The sequence below is a fragment of the Sinohyriopsis cumingii genome, chromosome 4 (genome assembly GCF_028554795.1).
Source record: "Sinohyriopsis cumingii isolate HCF-2022 chromosome 4, ASM2855479v2, whole genome shotgun sequence".
NCBI classification, from domain to species: domain Eukaryota; kingdom Metazoa; phylum Mollusca; class Bivalvia; order Unionida; family Unionidae; genus Sinohyriopsis; species Sinohyriopsis cumingii.
The window spans coordinates 41,050,860-41,072,400 of record NC_142964.1 but is presented as its reverse complement, the minus strand read 5'-3'; the positions used below and the strand labels follow the sequence as shown (position 1 = coordinate 41,072,400).

General features: G+C 35.3%; 2 protein-coding genes across 5 annotated transcripts in view; one reads left to right on the top strand and one right to left on the bottom strand.

Annotated features, from left to right (window-relative positions):
• LOC149801037 (sugar transporter SWEET1-like) overlaps positions 1-13,009 on the top strand; it is a 41,187-nt gene extending 28,178 nt beyond the window's left edge. The window contains exons 6-7 of the mRNA XM_089955077.1: positions 2,309-2,428; positions 8,175-13,009. Of these exons, the coding sequence (XP_089811203.1) occupies positions 2,309-2,428; positions 8,175-8,264 (210 nt within the window). The 3' untranslated portion in view covers positions 8,265-13,009. The remainder of the gene's footprint in view (positions 1-2,308; positions 2,429-8,174) is intronic.
• A 5,081-nt stretch (positions 13,010-18,090) lies between these two features.
• Positions 18,091-21,541, bottom strand: part of LOC149801036 (DNA polymerase iota-like) — a 37,582-nt gene continuing 34,131 nt past the window's right edge. For all 4 annotated transcript variants that reach the window (XM_089955075.1, XM_089955074.1, XM_089955073.1 and 1 more), the window contains exon 9: positions 18,091-19,556. In XM_089955075.1, the coding sequence (XP_089811201.1) occupies positions 18,127-19,556 (1,430 nt within the window). In that variant the 3' untranslated portion in view covers positions 18,091-18,126. The remainder of the gene's footprint in view (positions 19,557-21,541) is intronic.

Genomic DNA, 21,541 nt, shown 5'->3' with positions numbered 1-21,541 from the left:
GGTACCACAAATGAGAACAATTTCTTAACACATTAACCCCTGGTAACGAGTTAACGTGGCAGGAGGTAGTAGCCTACTGCCGAGCTCTGTAGCATTCATGGTCATGCAGATACACTAAAGTGGGTGGTATTATAGAAAGGTAGACAGATGTAGCTCTACAATAATACCAAATAATCTGGAATTTCTAGCTGCACTACAAAATACAGAGGGGAAAACCTCATTTTTTGGACCTGAAATTTTCTACCCCAAATTTGCCTGTGGTCGGAATCTGATTTTATGTCTGGATTTTAGACTTTTTGGACTCAGATCTAAGGCAAGCTGGTATGAACTACAAACAGACAGATGAACCTCTGCAAAACGTAGGATAAGATGGGCATTTGGAATAAAGATTGGTCTCCATACAAAAATAATGGGTCCATTTAGCAAAAAAAAACCCCAAACACCCAAAAGAACTCCAACTTTTACCCTTCTGCGTGAGCCAAATAGCCAATGAAAAACAATGTTTTTAACACAACTAGGCAGTATGTTATTGGAAGATCACCTGGAAGTTAGTGTTTTCGGCTGTATTCAGGAATAGCTTTCAAAATGTGTTTCCTGCTCGAATTTCAGGTGAAAATGACAAAAACCTCCAGGGGTTAATGTGTTAAAAAATTTATTTGTAAATTAAATCTATATATCGGAACATCAACATTCTTACCCAATTTACACAATCTAAAATAGATGGAATGTTGGACAAGTGGACCATAACTGAAATCGCTCATTCACCCAACACTCATACACCTCTAGCTGGACTGACAGTGAACTGCATATATGATACATTAAAGCACAAGAAGAACTAATAGAGAAGTAGTCTCAGACTCTTTAATTAACAACTATTTAGCATTATAAAACAGTACATAAGTATACATCTTTGGGATTCCTTGGGTCTCACCCTCTGCTGCATGAGGTTAGTTGTGGCAAGATGGTAGAGAAGCATGCAGTAACTATGAGGCGGAATCACCAGTATGACTGATGTCATGTCTAACATACCCTATCTATGAGGCAGAATTGCCAGTATGACTGATGTTCAGGCAGAATTGCCGATGTTTTGAGTTGGACTCGCCAGTATGACTGACTGACATAACTGTTAAGGCAGAATTACCACTGTATTGAGGCAGAGTCACCACGACTTGTTATGTCTGTAAGTCAAGTGGATTTTGGATTGAATGCCCGATGATGCAATAGTGGCAAATACCACTGGAGAAGATATGGCAAGAGCAGCCTATTAGTATGAGGGGTCTGGTTGCCACCTCCAGAGATAGTGGAATTAGTATGCTGGTGGGAGGTTAGTCATAAGACCCGCAGGCGAAGGGTGAGCCAGATGTAACAGAACTGCAGGCGGCAGTTGGGGTGGTGGAGGATACAAAAACAAAAACAGACCACTCTCGACGCTGATCACTTGTAAAGTGAATGACTGCTGTCAGCTACCTCAGCACAGCAGCCCTTGTCTCTGATTGGCTGATAGCTAATCCAACTTAGTGTGCGTGTTCACTGAACTGACCTTGAACTGACCCACATCACGAGCCTTGGCTGGACTCCATTCTTTGTGTAAACATCATTTAATTACATTAAACACCTGATACTTACAACTGCAAATAGAAAATTGTTCAAGATTTGCCTCATAAATGCAATAATTTGCTAGCACATTATGTGAAAGCTGAGCTGAGTCAGCACTGATCAGTTGGGCATGTGTTACACTCAAATCAGTGGATCGATATATAAGTTGCATGAATTTTTTATAAAGACAGAGGAAGAGTGTGACATAGCTATTCAGTATAGTTAAAGCTCCTTTTACATCTTTAAAGTGGATGGCAGATTTTCCATTTCACTTAATAAAGGTCAGTTTAAAATGAATTGTGTTACATACTTAATCTATATTTAAGGTCATTGTGATATGATCTGTGCTTTCCAGTCATCATTAGGGGAAAAAAAAATCCCCAAAACATAGTAGCAAGTAATTTGCAAGAACATGTCAGGCTTAGATTAGACTAGGTAAATCTACAGCATCATGCTATGGTGATCATCCTGATGAGCTCTCAAATATCAGTTTGATTAATAATAATAATAATAATAATAGTAATATTAATAATAATAATAATAATAATAATAATAATAATAAAAATAATAATGATAATAATAATAATAATAATAATAATAATGATAATGATAATGACAATAATAATAATAACAATGATGATAATAATTCAGCTTCTGTTTACAGAAATGTGAACTAGTTGGGAGTTGTCACAAAACATGTACTGTTTTTCAGTGGGAGTGTATAAAGCAAAAGACGGCAGCTGGCGTATCAATACCTATGATGTTTGCCTACCTTATATGTTGTGGATTGTGGCTGATATATGGACTGTCACTCAAGGATTTCAATATATATGTGAGAACAATTGCAATATTTGTTTATTCTAAAGAGTTTTTTCCTTTTTTTAGTCCTAAGCCAGAAATGCCATCATTTTTACATTACTGTGTCAGCCATATGCCATCATTTTTACATTACTGTGTCAGCTATATGCCATCATTTTTACATTACTGTGTCAGCCATATGCCTTTATTTTTACCTTTATAAAGTAATGGGATCTATTACCATATTCACTTTACTTGATGGGACAAAGTTTACAGAAGGGTCTTATAATGTGGACCACTGCTCTTATTAATGACTGTTTGTACAATCATGGGGACATGGTGTGGGGCCTGGTAGTGAGGACCACTATCCTAACTAATGTCTATTTGACATACAGTTGTGTGCAGAGGTCAGGTAATCCATCTTTTATTTAACTGCTGTCTTTATAGGATATAGTGATAGTGCCAATTTCCTTGTGTATACTGCACACCTAACTACAAACATAGAGCCAGCATACCTTTGTATATTTGATTTATTCTATTTTTCATTTAACCATACAGCATAGACCATGATCTGCTATCACATATTTGGCCAGAATATTGGTCTCTCTACTATTCATTTTGTGATTTTAAGCAAACAGTATAGACCCAGATTTGCTGTGATGTAATGGGTTAACTTACACTGGACAACAAATTTTTACAAAAGTCATGTTACTGAAATAAAATTAGTCAATTCTTATCAATTTTTATGTGCTGAACACGAATATGACAGTCAAATTGCAAAATTGGCTCTAGTTTTTTTGTAATCTGCAAGAAATTAATGTTTACATAACGAAATGCATTCCAATAGCAAAAGGTCAACTGTAATAGCCTACCTATAAAAAATCAAGTCATTGACTACATCTTAGATTTCTTCGCCTGTCTCTTGTACAGCTGTTCGGGAGCATCTCTGAGGAGTGTCCAGCAGTAGTCAGCCAGCATTGTAGTGGACCATTTTCCCTGGTATCTTTGTTCCATTGTTGCGATATCTTGATGAAAACGTTCGCCGTGTTCATCACTAACAATACCACAGTTGCTAGGAAAGAAATCCAAATGGGAATGAAGGAAGTGAATCTTTAGAGACATATTGCAGCCAAGTTTCTTATACTTCATCAACATGTCTTCTACTAGTTCCTTATAGTTTTCTGCCCTAACATTTCCGAGGAAGTTTGTAGAAACTAGGCGAAAAGCATTCCATGCTTGTTTCGCGTCACCTTCCAGCAAGTTGTTGAACCGGTCATCTTTGAAAAGCTCTCGAATCTGAGGACCCACAAAAACTCCCTCTTTAATCTTTGCTTCGCTGAGTCGAGGGAATTTTTCATGCAGGTATCGGAATGCTGGCAAAGTCCGGTCAATGGCTTTCACAAAGTTCTTCATCAAACCTAGTTTGATGTGAAGGGGTGGTAGCAAGATTTTCTGAGCCTCAACCAGAGCTGGGTGTTGGATATTCTTCTCTCCAATGGCTACATTCTGCCTGTGAGTCCATTCCTTCCTCATGTAGTGCATTTCCCTTGCTCGGCTATCCCACTCGCATAAGAAACACATGTATTTTGTATATCCTTGCTGCAGTCCCATTAAAAGGGCAACTACCTTCAAATCACCACAGAGGTGCCAGCTGTACTTGTTATACTCAATGGAATTCAGTAGCTGCCTTAAGTTATCGTATGTCTCTTTCATGTGGACAGCATACGCTACTGGAATAGATGGAAGAATGTTTCCATTGTGCAAAAGCACAGCCTTGAGACTCAGTTTCGAAGAGTCCACAAATAGTCTCCATTCTTGTGGGTCATGAGTGATTTTTAAAGCATTCATGAGGCCCTCAATATCGGAACAGAATATCAGATTACTTTCCTTTCTGAAGAAAGGCTCCAATTGCTGGTGGCGCTTTCGATATGCAGTAATTGTGACATCTTCTTCTAGAAGATTCCATTGTTGGAGTCTTGATCCTAGCAATTCTGCCTTGTTCTTTGATAAGTCCAAATCACGAATCAGGTCATTTAGTTCTTCCTGTGTTATTCTGTGTGGGGTTGATGATGCACCACAGTGAAAATCTGGATCACTGCATGCTGATGGACCAGGAGAAGAACAGGTCGACTCACCTTTGTCTTCGTCAGATGAATCAAGAGAATATTCTGCTGGAGGTTCTGGAATAGGAAGTCCCTCACCATGTGGAACTGGTCTCAATGCAGACGGAATGTTTGGGTAGACTATTCTCGACTTCTTTCGCTTCGTTATTCCGCCGGAAAGAGGAGGAACCAAGCAGAAGTAACAGTCATTTAGGTGGTTGCTTGGCTCTCTCCACACCATTGGGACTGCAAACGGCATTGATGACCTTTTGCAATTCAACCACTGTGAAAGCTGTGTTGTACATGTAGTACAGCATATATGCGGAGCCCAAGGCTTGTCTTGGTCACCAACCTTGCATCCGAAGTAAAGATGATATGCCTTCTTCACTTGAGAATTGATACTTTTCTTCTGGTTGGCAAATGTCACTTCCCCACAAATATAGCAAAAATTGTCCGCGGTATTAACACACTTTCGAGGCATTACTGTTCTTTATTGTACGTAAATGGATAAAATAATAAGTTTTATGTAACAGTAGCTTGAACTGTCTCGCACAACGTCTAAAATATTTTAAATGCTGAACCTATCTGATTGGGCTTTATATAGTACACTGCTTACGTCAGCTTCAGCAGCCGCCTGGCATTAGTATAATAGGCCTACATATGTATAGTACACTGCTGACGTCAACTTACTTCAGCAGCCGCATGGCATTAGTATTGCATTGCATCAGAAAATGATGCAATCAACTGTGGATGATGTGAGCATGATGGTATTATGCAATGTTACATCATTATTCCGGATGTTGCTGCAGTCCTACTGGAGAAATTTACACAGTGAAACATAGAAAATGAGGTATATGAATATCTTCAAAACGAGAGCCAATACAAATTTTTCACGGTTATATTCGTGTTCGGCACACCAAAATACTACAGATTAGGGCCTTTTCAAGTCAGTAATGATTTCACTGTTGACCAGTGTTATCAGTGCCTACATGATTTCATTCTGATTTTAAAGAGCATAGAACCAGATGTGCTGTCACATGACCAGCAAGCATATGAATGTCTATATACTATTAATTCTATCTATGATTTTAAGTAAACAGCATAGAACCAGATCTGTCATGTAATGGGTCACCTATGAGTGTCTATATGATTCATTCTTTGATCTTCTAAAAACATAGACCAAGATGTGATGTCACATAATTGGCCATCATATCCATGTCTACACAATTCATATTTCTGTAATTTGAAGCAAACATCATAGACCCAGGCATGCTGTAACATAGTGGGCCAACTTCTCAGTGTCTGCATGATTCATTCTGTTTGTGACTTAAGCAAAAATCATTGGCCCAGGCCTGCTGTAACATAATGGGCTAGCATTTCATTGTCTTCATGATTCATTCTTTTGGTACCGCTTCGGTGGTCTAATGGTTAGAGCGTCTGCCTCGGATGCGGGAGGTCATGGGTTCGATCCCTGACTGAGTCAAACCAAAGACTTACAAAAATGGTACTAACAGCTGCCTCGCTTGGCGCTCAGCATTAAGAGGTTAGTGTTAGGACTGGTTGGCCTGGTGTCAGAATAATGTGACTGGGTGGGACATCATGCTACATGTCTGCGGCATGATGCCCCAGTGCTAGACATCACTATAAACTGCCACATTGCAAACATCTAGCAATATTACTGAATTTTTTTTAAAGCTATGTTAAAAATCCAAAACACATCACAACACAGCACATTCTTTTGGTGATTTTAAGCAAACATTATGGACCAGGATCTGCTGTTATGTCAAGGGCCAGCATATCAGTGTCTGTAAGATTCATTTCACTTTTAATTTTAAGCCGACTTCATAGACCTGGATCAGTTACATCAAGGGCCAGCATATCAGTGTCAGTAAGATTCATTTCATTTTTAATTTTAAGCCGACTTCATAGACCTAGATCTGTTACATCAAGGGACAGCATATCAGTGTCTGTAAGATTCATTTCATTTTTAATTTTAAGCCAACTTCATAGACCTAGATCTGTTGCACACTGGGTAAGCATATCAGTGTCTGTAAGATTCATTTCATTTTTAATTTTAAGCCGACTTCATAGCCCTAGATCTGTTGCACACTGGGATAGCATATCAGGTATCAGGGTATACACGATTCATTCCTTCAGTGGTTTTAAGAAGACAGGATAGGTCTGGACGTGCTATATTGCATAATGTTCCAGCTTATTAATGTCTACAATTATTAAAATGGCACAGACCCAGATATATGACATATTGGCCAACATATCAGTGTTTACATGATTTATTCCATCAATGATTTTAAGCAAAGAGCATAGGTCCTTAATGGCCCATCATTACAGTGTCTGCATGATTTATTTTGTGACTTTAAGCAGACAGTATTGGCATAGATCAGTTGTTGCATGATGGTACAGCATACCAATGTCTACATGCCGTATATACTCACTTATACGTCAAACTGCAAAGAGCAAAGATTCTAAAGTGCCCTAGCATAATGTGCCTGCAGATCAGGGTCTGTATTGTTTGTTGTACTGATTACTCCATAGAAACTGCACAGACCCTGATCTACTGGTGCATTATGCGATATCAGATATGGGTCTGTGCAGTTTGCAGTTGGACTCATCTTATTAGCAAGTATATATGGTAATTCATTCATTGATTTTAAGAATAGTCTCTGACATGTCAGTACATTATGCATTAGGAAGAGCATAATATTTTATGGTGTGCATTGTTTCTCAGATTTTTTTTCTTCTTCACAGTATCTTTAATTGTAGATCATGCACCAAACATTGTAGATGGCTTGCACCTGAGGTAGGAAAGAAGTCTTCATTTTAGGGGTCAAAGGTCAAAGTAACTTATTAAAGAACATTTGTGTCTGCACAGTAACTTAAGTTCTAGATGATCTACCTTCACCAAACTTTGTAAATGGGATAAACTTGAGGTGATGAAGCCATCTGATGATTTTGGGATCAAAAAGACAAATGTCATGATCACAGTGACTTAAAGGATGTAATTGCTTTTGGTACAATAACTTCTTGTTCTATATCACACATCTTAACCAATCTTTGTGTATACTTGCATTTGAGGTACAAAAGATACCTTTTGATTTGGGAGTAAAAGGTGAAGGGTAAATGTTGATCTGACCCAGAAAAGAACAATTTTTGCTGCACAGTAATATCAACAACCTACCTTTACCAGATTATCAGAGGATTTACAATGCTAGTGAGGAAGAAACCTATTGATCTGGTGTTAATAAAATCTAAGCTAAAAGACAGCTACTTAAACAAGAAGAATGGTGTCTGCACAATAACTTGAATTTTAAACCCTTCACCAATCTTTGGATTAGATTGCACTTGGGGTAAGAAGAAAGACTTTTTCATTTTCAAGATGAAAGATCAAAGTTTAAGGTCACAATGAGTCAAATAGGAAATAAAATTTACTTTCCAGAAATGAAGGTAAGTTCTGGGCAGTGTACTCTGATTGTAAGCAAACTTTGTGGATAGCTTTGAAATGGAGCAAGAAAGAAATTTCACTCAGGAGTGATTTTCATCCATAGAAATACATGTATATAAATTAAGATCACTTCATCCCTTTAAAACATCAGAGTTTTCAGTACTTTGATGAGGCATTTTCTATGTTGGAATAACTAACAATTTGGTTTCTCATTTCAGGCACCCAATGTAATAGGACTAGCCACCCATGGGTCCAAAGCTTTGGCCATCATCACGTATGGAAGGCAATCACTTCCGCATATAGATTGAATGGACTAATCAATGGAAAATGCAATATATTTTATGATTGTTTAAAATAGGATTATCCCAGGAATAGACGTGTAAATGATCCTGTTAATAGTATAAATCCAAAGATCATGTTTACATTACCCTTTTTAATGTACAATGTATTAATGTATGGTATAGTTTCCATTACACTAATTAACTGTCCCATTGCCAGCCTACCCCCCTCCCAATCATATTTTTATGTAGTTTATTTAAAGAATAATGAAGATAAGTTTTGTTCAAATTATTCTTGATTTTTGCTTTGAAAGATCAGTAAAAATATGCCTCTTCCTCTGTAATGGCATCCAGAAACATAGACCTAAGCATAAATGAACACACAAGTACCATTGAAAAATTAAGAAATGGATGGACCACATTGATGGAAGGGAGGAGTTAAATGATTGGATACTTGTTTAATAATTGCTTTGGAAATAATCAATGGATAATGTTTTTAATGAAGTTCTTTCTTTTCTGTATAAATTACCTTTATTTTCAATATGTCTAATTTCTGAAAGATTATTGAAAACATTACTCCAAGTGGTTTCAGCACACATCACAAACGTGCCAGTAAAAACATTGTGTATTACATCATTGCTTTCTGCATGTGGATGCCTTCTGGCGTTAATGTATCAGAATAAAATGATTCTTATTTTCAAAATAGAGAGAGATTTACTTAGAGAAACAACAAAACTCAGATAAAGATTGTTAATTAGTTAAAAACTGATGCTGTTGTAAGTTATAGTGAAATTTCTGCCCATCCATGAACAAACCTAGAATGTAAATTTAGAAATGTTAAGTTCACTATAAACTTTGGAACCCACTTCCATATAATGATCCCTGTACACCTAGTATGCCTTTTGCTTGGTTCCTTTGCTATTGTTGGTCACATTTGTGCTGGAGTAGGAAAAATCACTGATTAATGTTAGACACTTTAATTACTTTACATATATTTACAGTGTTCTCAGTGTTCATTTATTTCAGATGCGTTGACAAAACAACTCTGCTAGTTCGTACACAAGATTCGCATGCACTTTAACTTCTTTACTTTACCCTCCCCCCCGTTTGATTTGATTCAGAAGACTAATTATTTCGATATTACAGTGCAGGTCACCTTTTAATTGATTGTAACAATACAGCTGATGTGTTGGTATTCAAAACATTAATTTAATAATTAGGTTCTAATGGAAATGCTTGTAGGTATCAGTGTGATGGTTAATTGATATTTTTGATGTTTGATTACAGGAAGACATGTTGCATTCATGGTGAATACATGGAAACCAATTAAAAGATAAAACTGACAAACAAATTTTTCTTCACAGGACATATTTAATTGGTATATATTTCTTAAATTATTGCCTTTAGTTAGCATTATTGACATTATATTTGATCAATATTTCAGTGTAGACTGTTATTTACAGTATACTGAAGATAATTGTTTTTTTTAAAGAAAAGTTTTAAAATTTTGACTGGTTTTTCGATATTGACATAAGTGATAAATCAATGTTTCAGTTACCAGTGAATTTTCGATTACAGTTTTATTCACATTCAGCAAATAAGGACCTATGTGGGGTTATTTCTTTAAAAGAAATAATGGGATCCACACCTACCCTCACACTATAAGCAGGCTTGTGAGTTATCGGGGTATACTGAAACAAGGGTGCAGTGTGGTGAGGTACAACCTGCTTATTGGTATTGCTAGCTTTAAAAAAGAAAAAGGCCTTCAGAGTCTTTGTTTGTAATAATGTTTAAGAATATTCTTGTTTTAAAGAGAATAAAATATCAAAAGAGTTGAGTACATTTTATCTGATAATGTTTGAGAGTTTGGACAAATTGAAGAGCATTGACCTTTTTTTTATAAATTGTATATGCTTATAGCAAGATAAAGATAAAAGATGGATATAGAAAATAATTATTGAAGAAATCTAAAATTCAGAATTAACTAAGTACTTGAAGAATAGGAATTTTAAAAAGTAATCTAACAATTAAAAAATCATTCTTTGTAGATGTTCAATTTTTACCGACTTTGCCATAATATACATGCAAGCAGTTGATTCATTGTTGACCAATTGATTACAAAAGATATACAGAAAATGCTATACCCACTAATAAGTGTGTCTTTTGTAACTTTTAATAATGAGAAGAAAAAATATCTAGGTGTTTAACAGAAGACTTTTAAGTAATGTAATGAAAACTTCATCAAAATAGGATGAATTTTGTTTAAATTTTAGCTGTAGGATTAGAAACGGTATGTTTCAAACTACCAGCCGCATATGTGACTCACTGAGGTCCTATCTGCTGCTTTACTGACCCTGCAGAGAAAGAAATAAAATGTGATTAAGGATGTACACTAGCTAGGTGATTAGATTTGATAGTAATTAATTGCCGTTTCTGTTATACACTAGCTCATGGACTATCACCTTGTTAGAATATACCGTCTTTTGATCACAAAATACTGTATCTGAGTTTGCTCTATTCTGTTTTATGCTGTTTGCTTATTATTAATATCCTACATTCAGTATATTTTTGTTCCATTAGCAAGGTCAGTATGATTAGGCTTTTATATCTTTATTTGTTTTATCTTCAAGCTGTTATTTACACTTTTAAAAAACTTTAATTTGGGATTATAATGTATTACTAACTTGTATTATTTACTGTAGTTTTGTAACTTGTTAAAATTGCTGTTTAGTGTCCATATTTGCACGCTTGTAAGTTGAGTTCAACTGCAAACAACGTAGATCCTGATTTCACCTTGCGTAATGAACTAGTAGATCAGGGTCTGTGTTGCCAGTTCTACTGACTACTCCTTACAAACTGCATAGACCCAGATATGTGATGGCAGGTTATGGTCTCTGCAGTTTACCATTGGACTCAACATATAAGCAAGTGTATGCTTTATTTAAATATGAAAAGATTTTTATCATGAAATCCACCAAAAGCCTATGTACAGTATGAAATAAGATTTATAGTATTTTCCTTGATCTTATTGGTTTTACATTGCTGCTTTCTACTTATGTCACCTAATAGGAACACCATGAGACTTTTCTTCCAAAGTCCAACTGGAAATCATTGGAAGAAAGGTACAGGCATGTTCAGAATGACATTAGCCACAACTCACAGAATTGTTAATACATCAGTAATTCTGCCTTCTTCCAGTGTTCTATATTTTTCGTCATTACATTTGGTTAAATATTTTATTTTAAAAAAATATATTTTTACTTGATTGGCTGGTTGTAACAGCACTTTTAACACATTATTGGATATATCATGAAAAGGGAGCTAAATGCCACTCCCAAAGACATACCCAGGCAGCTGATCCATGCCGGCATGGAAAGGTACAAAACATACGATCCTTGAGTTACTAGTCATATTGTACAAACTGGGTTACTGCTGGTCTCTTTTAATGTTAAATATTTTTATTTCAGTTAGCATTTTACATGTGCTTCTTTGGTATTATGACTTTAAAAAGTCAGCATGCCTTGCACTATTCTTTTATTGTTACATATATTGAAAATAACCAATTACGGTAGAAATTTTGTCATGATTTTTGGGGGACATTGTAAAGGTGATGTCAAGTTCAGGATCATTCAGCATAGTACATATCAGTATATAATCAAAATCTATCACATAGAGTATATATCAGTGTATAATCAAAATATATCAATATCCAGTATAGTATATATAATTATATAATCAAAATATATCAATATCCAGCATAGTATACATAAGTATATAATTAAAATATATCTACACCCAATGGAGATTTGGTGGTAAAGAAAGCCTGTGCATAGCCTTTTTGAAAATTATAATGCAAGAAAGTGCACTGAAGCAATCTTTGATAGGAATGAATAGGTATTTGATACAGCTCAATCCATATTTCCTTATAATGTGCCTTTACTGGAACTATATGTCTCTACTTATGCCCTTGCATTGATATTCTTACATGCATGTAATCAAAACTTTAGGATTATCTCAGTTTTGACTTTTATTTACAATGTAGAACTTAAAATCCTTGGACAGCTTTAAATGAAGTATTTTTCATGGGGTACTGATTTTCATTGATTTGAGTGAATTTAAGGATACAATGAAGAAAGATCCTTCTGTGCAAACAGGAAGACTTCTTCCCTTAAACATAAATTTAAGTGCTGATAAAAAATGTCACTGTTCAAAAACCCATACAAATTAATACATGTACCCATGAAAATAAATGAATTCATAGCAAATGCAAAACCACAAATGTTATTTCAAGTCAGGGGAAAGAACTCCAAATAAAACTTGAATGAATATGTCATAGCCTAATCTCTACGCCACATCAAACTCATTCTTTCTGACAACTTGGAACAAAACACAGTGTTGTTTTGTTTATGGTTAAAAAGCAGTGATACAGTTTGTCTTTCTGCATAAAGTTAGTTTACTTTTTATGTCACTGTGATGCCAAACTGAGGTGTTATTGCTGTAAGACTTATATTTGTTTTCCTTCAGATTTCCATCACCATGCAATAATAATGTTGACCATTAATGCCAAGGGAGAAAACTCTCGTGTTATTAGGAACTATCTTTAGTGTATAACGAGAGATTAGCTTTGTAGAAATGACCTCTGTCGAACTTGTATGAAAGAATAGAAGGTGCTGTACTGTATAAATTTTATATAGATATTAATTGAAGTTTTATGGTCATTTAACAATTTTTAATATGTGTATAATTCTATATTTTTATTAAATTATTTAATCAGAGATCTTTTTTTCTTTGTCTTATGACCACTCTAAAGTCAGGACACAAATACATTTTCAGCAACAAAATTTTATCATTATGATTCTAGGTATTGATACTGATTTTGTGTCCATCAGTCACATTCATTTTTTTTTATACTGATAACTTGCTTTTAACTGGTTGAGAATGAACAACTCATTCTCCAACTCAGCATTTTATGATATAAAATGGACAGATCCCAACTGAATGCAGTTCTCTGCAGTCTTCAAATTTACATTTGCCTTTCAGATTTTTATCAGTTCTTTTCCACTTGATATTTTACACTTCTTTCGTTCCTTGATACATCTCATGCAGTTGCTGAAGAGGGCAAATCAGTTTACTGCTGCTCTCCACCTGTATATCGACAAGTCCCTACATCCATTCTAGAATAATAGCACAAAAGCCATTAACCACCGAGCTATGAAACTTTATATATTTTACAAAGGTTACAAATAGGTGATTTGAGAAGATTTCAAATTCTACATGCAATTTTTTTAATTTTATTTTTTACACTCAGTGTTAAGTGATTTAAAAGTGATATGTTTCAGTGCAGTTATATACATTCTTAAAACTTGATCCTATCAATTTTTTGACAAAAAAAAACATTAGCATGATTATACAAAGACCACAAGAGGTAAGCAAATGAAATATGGTGGGCATATCTGTATTCATATATATAAACCACATCATGAAATTTTCTAGCCATTACAAAAGATTTTTAACTTTTGCACCTAAGGTATTTTTATGAAAACCATGTTAGTGCCATCCCATCCCATCAATACTGCAAATATTTCTACATTTTTGAATATTTTTAACCTTTTTGGTTTGCAGTGAGAGCATTTGCTTTTACAAGCATGAATCTTGTATTTCTTTTTTTTTACAAACTATGGACCACTTGGAAATAAATTCAGTTTAGGAATGGGTGTTTCTCTGAATATAAAAACTTTGTACTGTATAATAAGACTAAACTGATCAGTTCAATTAGTATTACCAATATATTCATTAAAAACAAGCAAATCTAATCGTCCTGACAACTTTGTTTCAAATTAATCTTCCAAAAATCAAAGATTTAAGGAAAGCCATGCATCTGTTAGCTGGCATTGAAAGAATCCACATGACAAAAGTTTAATAACACAGCCAATAACGTGGCTACACATTACACCCAAATAATTAATATGTACATCCAGTTTTAGTTCCACTTTTCGCTCATCTCTGTATAGACCCACCACAAGGCAGATTGCCTCATGTTATGACATATGTACACTTTGTCATCTATTTCTCCGTGTCATTTTCACACAATAACTTCTTTCAGTATTTCTCTCAAAATATTGGCAGAAATTGTAAAATAAAGTATACAAACTGACATAGATTGATAAATCTGCACTATAAATGCAAAATAAACGTTGGATGGGTCCATAAGAACACAAAAAAGGGCTGGATTGTTGGAGGCTATTGCACTGCATGTGTCTCGGCACAAAGTGAACCTGGTGGTATCAAGGGGAGGTAATGGGCAAGAGTTACTGCTTTTTGTCTATCTAAAAATAGGATAAGATGATTTTTGTCTTTTAGTAGAGCTGGATTTGCAAGGTAGCTGGCTAATATTCCTAATGTAATGTGATTGGGGAATGTCTTCAAAAGAGAAATGATAATTCATAACTACAGTGAGAACACTCATTTATACTTTGGTGTATAATCAAATACACCCTGGATTGGAGTTAGTCACTAAGCAGTTGGATTCTGAAAGGTGCAATTTATCTGGATTATGAGTTAGTCTTGTTTCTTAGCATTTTTAAACAAGTAAATTGTTCCTAACATGGGAGTGAAATACTTGGTTTTTTATATTCTTATAAAGAGCTCCAAAGAAGCCTCTTTGGGGTCAAAAAGTGAAAGGTAAAGGTCACTGTAGCTGAAACAAGAAAAGTAGTTTCTACACAACAACTTTACTTGTACAGCATACGCTGGACTGAACTTTGTGGATGGCATGCACTTCAAGAAAAGCAGAAGCCTATTGATTTTGGGGTAAAAGGGGAAATGATTAAGATCATTATAGCTAAAAAATTAGAAAGGATTTCTATAAGCCAATATCAGTTCACCATGTACCTTCACCAAAGTTAGCTGACTGCATGCACTTTGGAAAAGAAAGAAATTTATTGAGTTTAGGGTCAAAAGGTCAAAGTCACAGTGACTGAAAGAAGAGATATTTTTTGGCATTAATGACTTTTATTTCTAGACCATGTACCTTGCTTAAGGGTTGTTGATGGTTTTTGGGAAGAATATAGCCTTTTGATTTCGGAGTCAAAGGGGCAACTGCCCAAGTCATTGGGACTCAAAGAAGTACGATAATTGGTAAACATTTTCAGGGCAAAACTAAGGATTAAATTTAATACTAACAACTGTTAAATGACACTGACTCATTACACTCATAATAATGTCTGAAAACAATGGAGAAATTGAGGATAGATGAACATTGATTGTAAACTGATATTAGCTGATTGTCAAAAGTTGGGTTACTGAACCAGTCTGCAGACTTGCATGGCCATACAATTTATGCTTGAATGCAGAAATAAACAGAATTGATAAGCGAATTCCTAACAGGTAAACAATCATCAAAATTGTAGGGTAAAGGTAATTTATCAAGAAAAACAAACTACTCTGTTATAAGGAGATAACAGTTAACTTAAACATGATTATCAAAAGAGCATTCCACAATGTAACCTGCCACCCATCCCGCTCTACTTTTGCCTCCTTCCCTCGATTTCCATCCAACTACCAGAATGATGAGGCATAATGCTATCAACTATACTAGACAGTTTAATTGAATCAATGGTGGAATTTTCATGGAGACAACCAAATTCTGGTAAAGAGGTTACATTATTTGTCTCCCCACGAGGTAAACCTCATGGGGAGTCAAATAATGGAAACCTGCGACTTCGATTTTCTTGTCTTGGTTCAACCCCACTGTAGATTATTTTTCTCACTGAATGTTTTCCCTTAAAGTTGAAAGAACTCTTCATTTTTGCAATATAGTTTAGCACAGTCAACACGTACATTTGTCATTAACTATTATTTCTTCACATTTATCTGTAGGTCATTGGGTGTTATGTTTGATTTGAATCAGAATAATCATCTCGGTAGACTCCAACTATATTTACCACTATACACCCTCGCCCACAAACGGCTACAAGAGTTATAATTGTTACTTACTGTAAGTATTGTGCAAAGAGGTCTAAACCCATGTACAAATGTTGTTTACATACAGCACGTTAACATGAATATGTTAATGACGGTTGTGCCATGATCTGCCCATCCGAAGTACTAAATTTTCATGCACGCCAAAATAACAAAATGTTTGACAGTATGGAGGTGTTATCACATTTAATAAGTGGATGTTATATAAAATTAACAATAAATTAGATTTATTACAAGGAAAATGTTTCATTTTCGTAAGTTCTAATTTAGAAAGTTCTATTGTAAATAATGAAATGCTACTGTGCACACAGCTCACAGCAAAGAGTAAACATGCATTGGATTATTCATGTGTAATTAGAGATCTGTGTCACTATTGTATATAACTCACAATTTCTTTGGAGGTGAAATTGATATGGATTGTAAAATTATCCCCATGTATGAAAAAACCTCCAAGCAAAGTCCCTAGCAGATAACCATATGCTCAACTTTCAAGTTCGTGGTTTCTTGGAAAATTGATATTTTCTGTCTTGGAAATATGGCAAGTGTTAGTAGTGCAATGATAAGCTACAGGAGAATCTGCTTTTGGAATAATGTGTGGATGGATAAACGATTCCTTCTGATTGGTAAGTACGTAATTTGTCATTTATATTGCATGTATATCTTTGATTCAACTGGGGCATAGTGGTGATGTTTAACACTTAGAAGAAAACAGGTTTGACACATTACTGGTTATTACAAAGTTCCCAGTATCTGTCGAGAGAATTAGGATTTTTGTGGTCAGTGATGTGTATAACCTGTGTCTGGAACATTGTTTTCTTTTAGTTTCCGACATATTTTCTCATGCTCGAGTTTTTAGCGTGTTTTGAAGACAAATCTGGCAAGTTTGCTTTCGTAGCCATATTTTTTCATTAGTGAGTTTAACATTTTTAACCCAACTGGTGCCTGTAAAACCTTTTTCTTAAGTTATTTGCTTCTCTCCAAATAAAACTATTTTGGTAAATTTCTGAAAGTGTCGGCGTTTGATTGGAAAACAACTCCATCGAGTCAAGCAGAAGACAGCAATGGTTGTATCCCTTGATAAAGTAGATCTTAGCACTTGGACCGAGCTGACTGGACTGAGATGGAAAATGTAAGTTTAACAAAAAGCAAGATTTCTCTGTCACATGGGTGAGACATACCCTTCAAATGGCTCATCTATCTAAACTGAAAAATACTGGTACACACCAGATGTAGCAATTAAATATGTTATGCTAGTTACAATTAAGTACCTTTAAGAAGAGCACACATTCATTGGAAAAAAGGCTACAACACTGTTAGAAATCAAGGAAAAGAGACTGAAACTTTCAAAAACAGATTGTCATGTAATGAACCAAAGACATACCAGATGGCACAGAAATATGAAAATAAGGTTACTGAGATAGAGTGGTAGAAACAAAGATTGAAAGTTACATGGATGGAAATTGGCTACAGCATTGATCTGCAAACATATTACATTAATAAGTAAAATATTTTGAACATTACTTGTAATTTGTTCTCACCTGGTTTCTTGGAAGATTTAAATTTATTTTTCTCCTAATAAGTTTCGCTCAAGAACCAAAGTGATATGTAAATTGATAATGTATAAAAAATATGTTTAAAATGTAAGTACTGTAGCTGCTCGCTTATGACCTGGGTCCAACTGCAAACTGCACATTATGTACTGGCAGATCCGAGTCCATTCAGTTGTTAGGAGTAATGAGAAAAACAAATAACAGAAACCATGATCTGCCAGTGCATTATGCAATGGCAGATCAGGGTCTATGTGGTTTATAACTGGATCTGGCTTATAAGCAAGTATATAAGGTGTGTGAAAATTTCAAACAAAGAAAGGAACAAATTACTGCTGTAACATTTTAATGGAAGAGATATTTACTCAGCATTTTGAAAAGTATGAGAGTATTCCTTTGGATGTTTTTGTAGATTTGGACTTTTTCCCATTTGTGCTGTTGGCATTGACATCCATCTTTATTGCCTGTGATTTAGAATTTATTTTCCAGTCTTGGATAATTTCCTTCTGAATATCTGGTGGCAAACTCAAAAACATCTCCTTGTCAACATCCAAAGGTATTTCTAAATGCTTCTCCAGTGAGATTGGTAACTGTGGCCTTTGTGTTTCTATTTGGAGATCATCTTCAATACAAACAGTCTGTTTTAAATACTTGTTATCACCCCCTAAGGTATTCTCTTCTGAACAGTTGTTCATGCCACTTTGCTTACAACAGAGACACCACTTATTTTGAACACTTTCATCAGTAGATATGGATGAATGCAGATTATGCATACTTTGAACATTGTGAGTACCACACATGTCTATTATGGAAGCTTGTTGTTCACCTTGGACACAACTATGTAAACAATTGCATACGGTTACTAACTGATTCTGAATATGTGTCACACCTTCTGTTTCATTACAGCTTTGAACTGTACAGTCACTTTGCTCATTTTTAAGGTTTTCTTGAATACCGAAAGATGAATAGCTATTTGGAGTATTTTGTTCAGTAAAGCCTTGATCTAATTTGTTGCTCATAAAAGTTCTTGAATCTGCTATTTTCCTTGATATATCAGTCAATCTGTGATCTCTTAATGGGTTAGATTTCACTGACTCTGTTTTCCTTTTATTGGCATATGATATCTCAGAAGCAGGACTCTTCCGCTGCAATATGTCATTCATTACATTATATTTTATTTGCCCTGTTACAGTTTCTTTGGAGAAGCTTTGAATAAGTTCTTGTTGAATGCTTGGTGGGAGCTCAGAAAAAACTGATTGGTCCACCTCCTCTGGTAGCCTGAATGTATATTTACATGAATCTTTGTTTGAACCAGTCTGCAGACCATCATTTTCCGTGCTTTGAACACTTGATACTCTAGTCTTGTTAAATTGATGAAGCTCTTGATTATTTTCTACTGATTTGTGACTCCTATGGATATTACCTCCATCACCATCTGGATCTAATACTCTAGACCTGTTACTTCCTACATCTTTACTGGTAAAGCTTGTTCTAAACCATTTCAATAGACCTGCTGGCTTATTTTCTCGGGAAATTTTTATGCGATCTTCAACATCCCCACTAGTATCTAACCTGTCCCTTTTAACATTTGGTTCCTCATCTTTCTCTTCAAATTGCTTCCTTTTCTGCTTTGTTGGTGAGAAGTAGTTTGCAATGGAAATTTTGGATTTCTGCTCTAACTTAGTAAATGCCACATTGATCAGTGTCAGGTGGAATGGTTGACTGGTGTCAACAAGTTTTGTGAAAAGATTCATAGCAATCTTCTCCATTTGATTACAGACCTGTTCCAGAGTGTCTGAAAGGTAAAGTGTAATTGTTACTATAACCTTAAAGATAGATCATTTACCATCATGTATAGCAATGAGAGTAAGCATCAAACAAACGCAGATTTAACCAATAACTACATAAAAAAATTCAGTGGGCCCCCTCTAGTGAGCCTTCTTTTAGCTAAGGTCACAACTGACCAATGGCCATCTCAATAAATGCCACTACTCACAATCTCATTTAGCAAAAAAGGGCTATCCCCAAATAACGATCAGCTCATTTAAAAGTATCCCATATTTGCCATCTTGTCTCCTTCACAACAGCAGCCCTAGTGTGAGACCTTTTTCTTGCAGACAAGAAAGCTTCATTGCAAGATAACCACTGCAGTGACTGGGGTCCAAGTTACAGTGCTGCATCCAGACAGAAATAAAGGGGCATTCCCTACATGCCCAGCCTCCAATGCCCTCCTGTCTCCCTAGACAAATCTGAGACCTTAGTAATATATTCCTGAGACAATTATGTTCATCTGAAATATAGTGATGGTTTATTTGCCTCAACATCGAGGCCTTCTGAAGGGGAAGTTCTAAATGCTCATAGACAAAGTTTAAGTCCTGTATTAAGCATCTGCTGGTCAGACTTGTGAACTGACCTGTATACAACTGAGTCATACTCAAAGTTTAGTTCCTACTAAAGTTCTGTGTAAATGGAGTAAGACCTTCTGGTCTCCTCCCCAATATGTGTTACCACATCACTTATTCAATCTAGTTTTTTTATATATGTATATAACTATGGTATGTAATATGTAGAAGGGAAGTTAATTCACAATCCAGAATAATTTGGACTCCTCCATCACAGGGACAAGGGAACTGTCAAGGCAAACAACGGGGTTATCATGAATTTTATATAAGCAACAGAAGTGGATAAGAACAGCTTTCAGATTTTGAAACTTTAAAACCACTTTCTTCTGCCGATTTCTAAACACTTTTTAAATTGTATCTGTACTTCATTTTCACTTGTATGCATACTTTTTATCTATAGAAGTTCAAAACGTTATTAATTTGTGATGAGCAATCACTTCCTGGCATATCACTATGTTGTTTATCTGATTATATGCTGCATTTAGGTATACCCATACATGTGGACAGCTTTTCAGCAAGGGTTGAACCTACCATAACTCTGAAAGTTCTATCTTTCAAACAAGAATCTACTGGTTGAACAGAATTTCAGGGAAACCAAGACCATTTCTTCTTTTTAACTGCAGAATGCTGAAACCTTCTCTAATATTCTTGAGAAGTAACACAGATTTTCATATAGCCTGCTGTGGATACTGGATACTAGATTAACAACATTTTCATCTAGGACCGATCAGGCACCATTAAATTATTTTCCTGAAAACCCCATTTCAATATATCTGAAGTAGCTATAACAAGATTTTCAAGATGGCTGTCATGATAGCTAAACTGGATGTAAGATTGGCCCTATTTTCATTCAGTATCAAATAGATGTTGCAAGAAGTCTTCTAGTGAAAACAACATGTCCACATGACCTAAGTCTTTTTGAAAACCCCACTTCAAGATGATCATCCATTCAGGAGGATCAGACTTTCAGGATGGTCACTATGGTCAGATAATGGATCACCAGTGTTTTAATTTAAGATATTTTCTGGTGAAAAACCCATGCTGATGACTTTCCATTCAGGAGAATTAGTAATAACAATATTTAAAAAATGGTGACATGGTGGTTTTATTGGAGGTAAAAGCCCACTTTCATTAGAACCAACTAGATATCATAAAAAGTCTGTTGGTGAAAATCCCATATTGATATAACCATCTATTCAGTAGGGGTAGTGATAACAAGATTTTCAAAATGGCCACTGATGCAATCATAATGAATGTCCATGCAGCACCGTTTTTTTTCCTATGGCAAACTAGACCCTGCAATGAATGTGCATGTAAAGTTTCATGGCAATCCTCCAAATAGTTTAGGAGGAATAGTGAAAACAAACTTGTCTTTGCA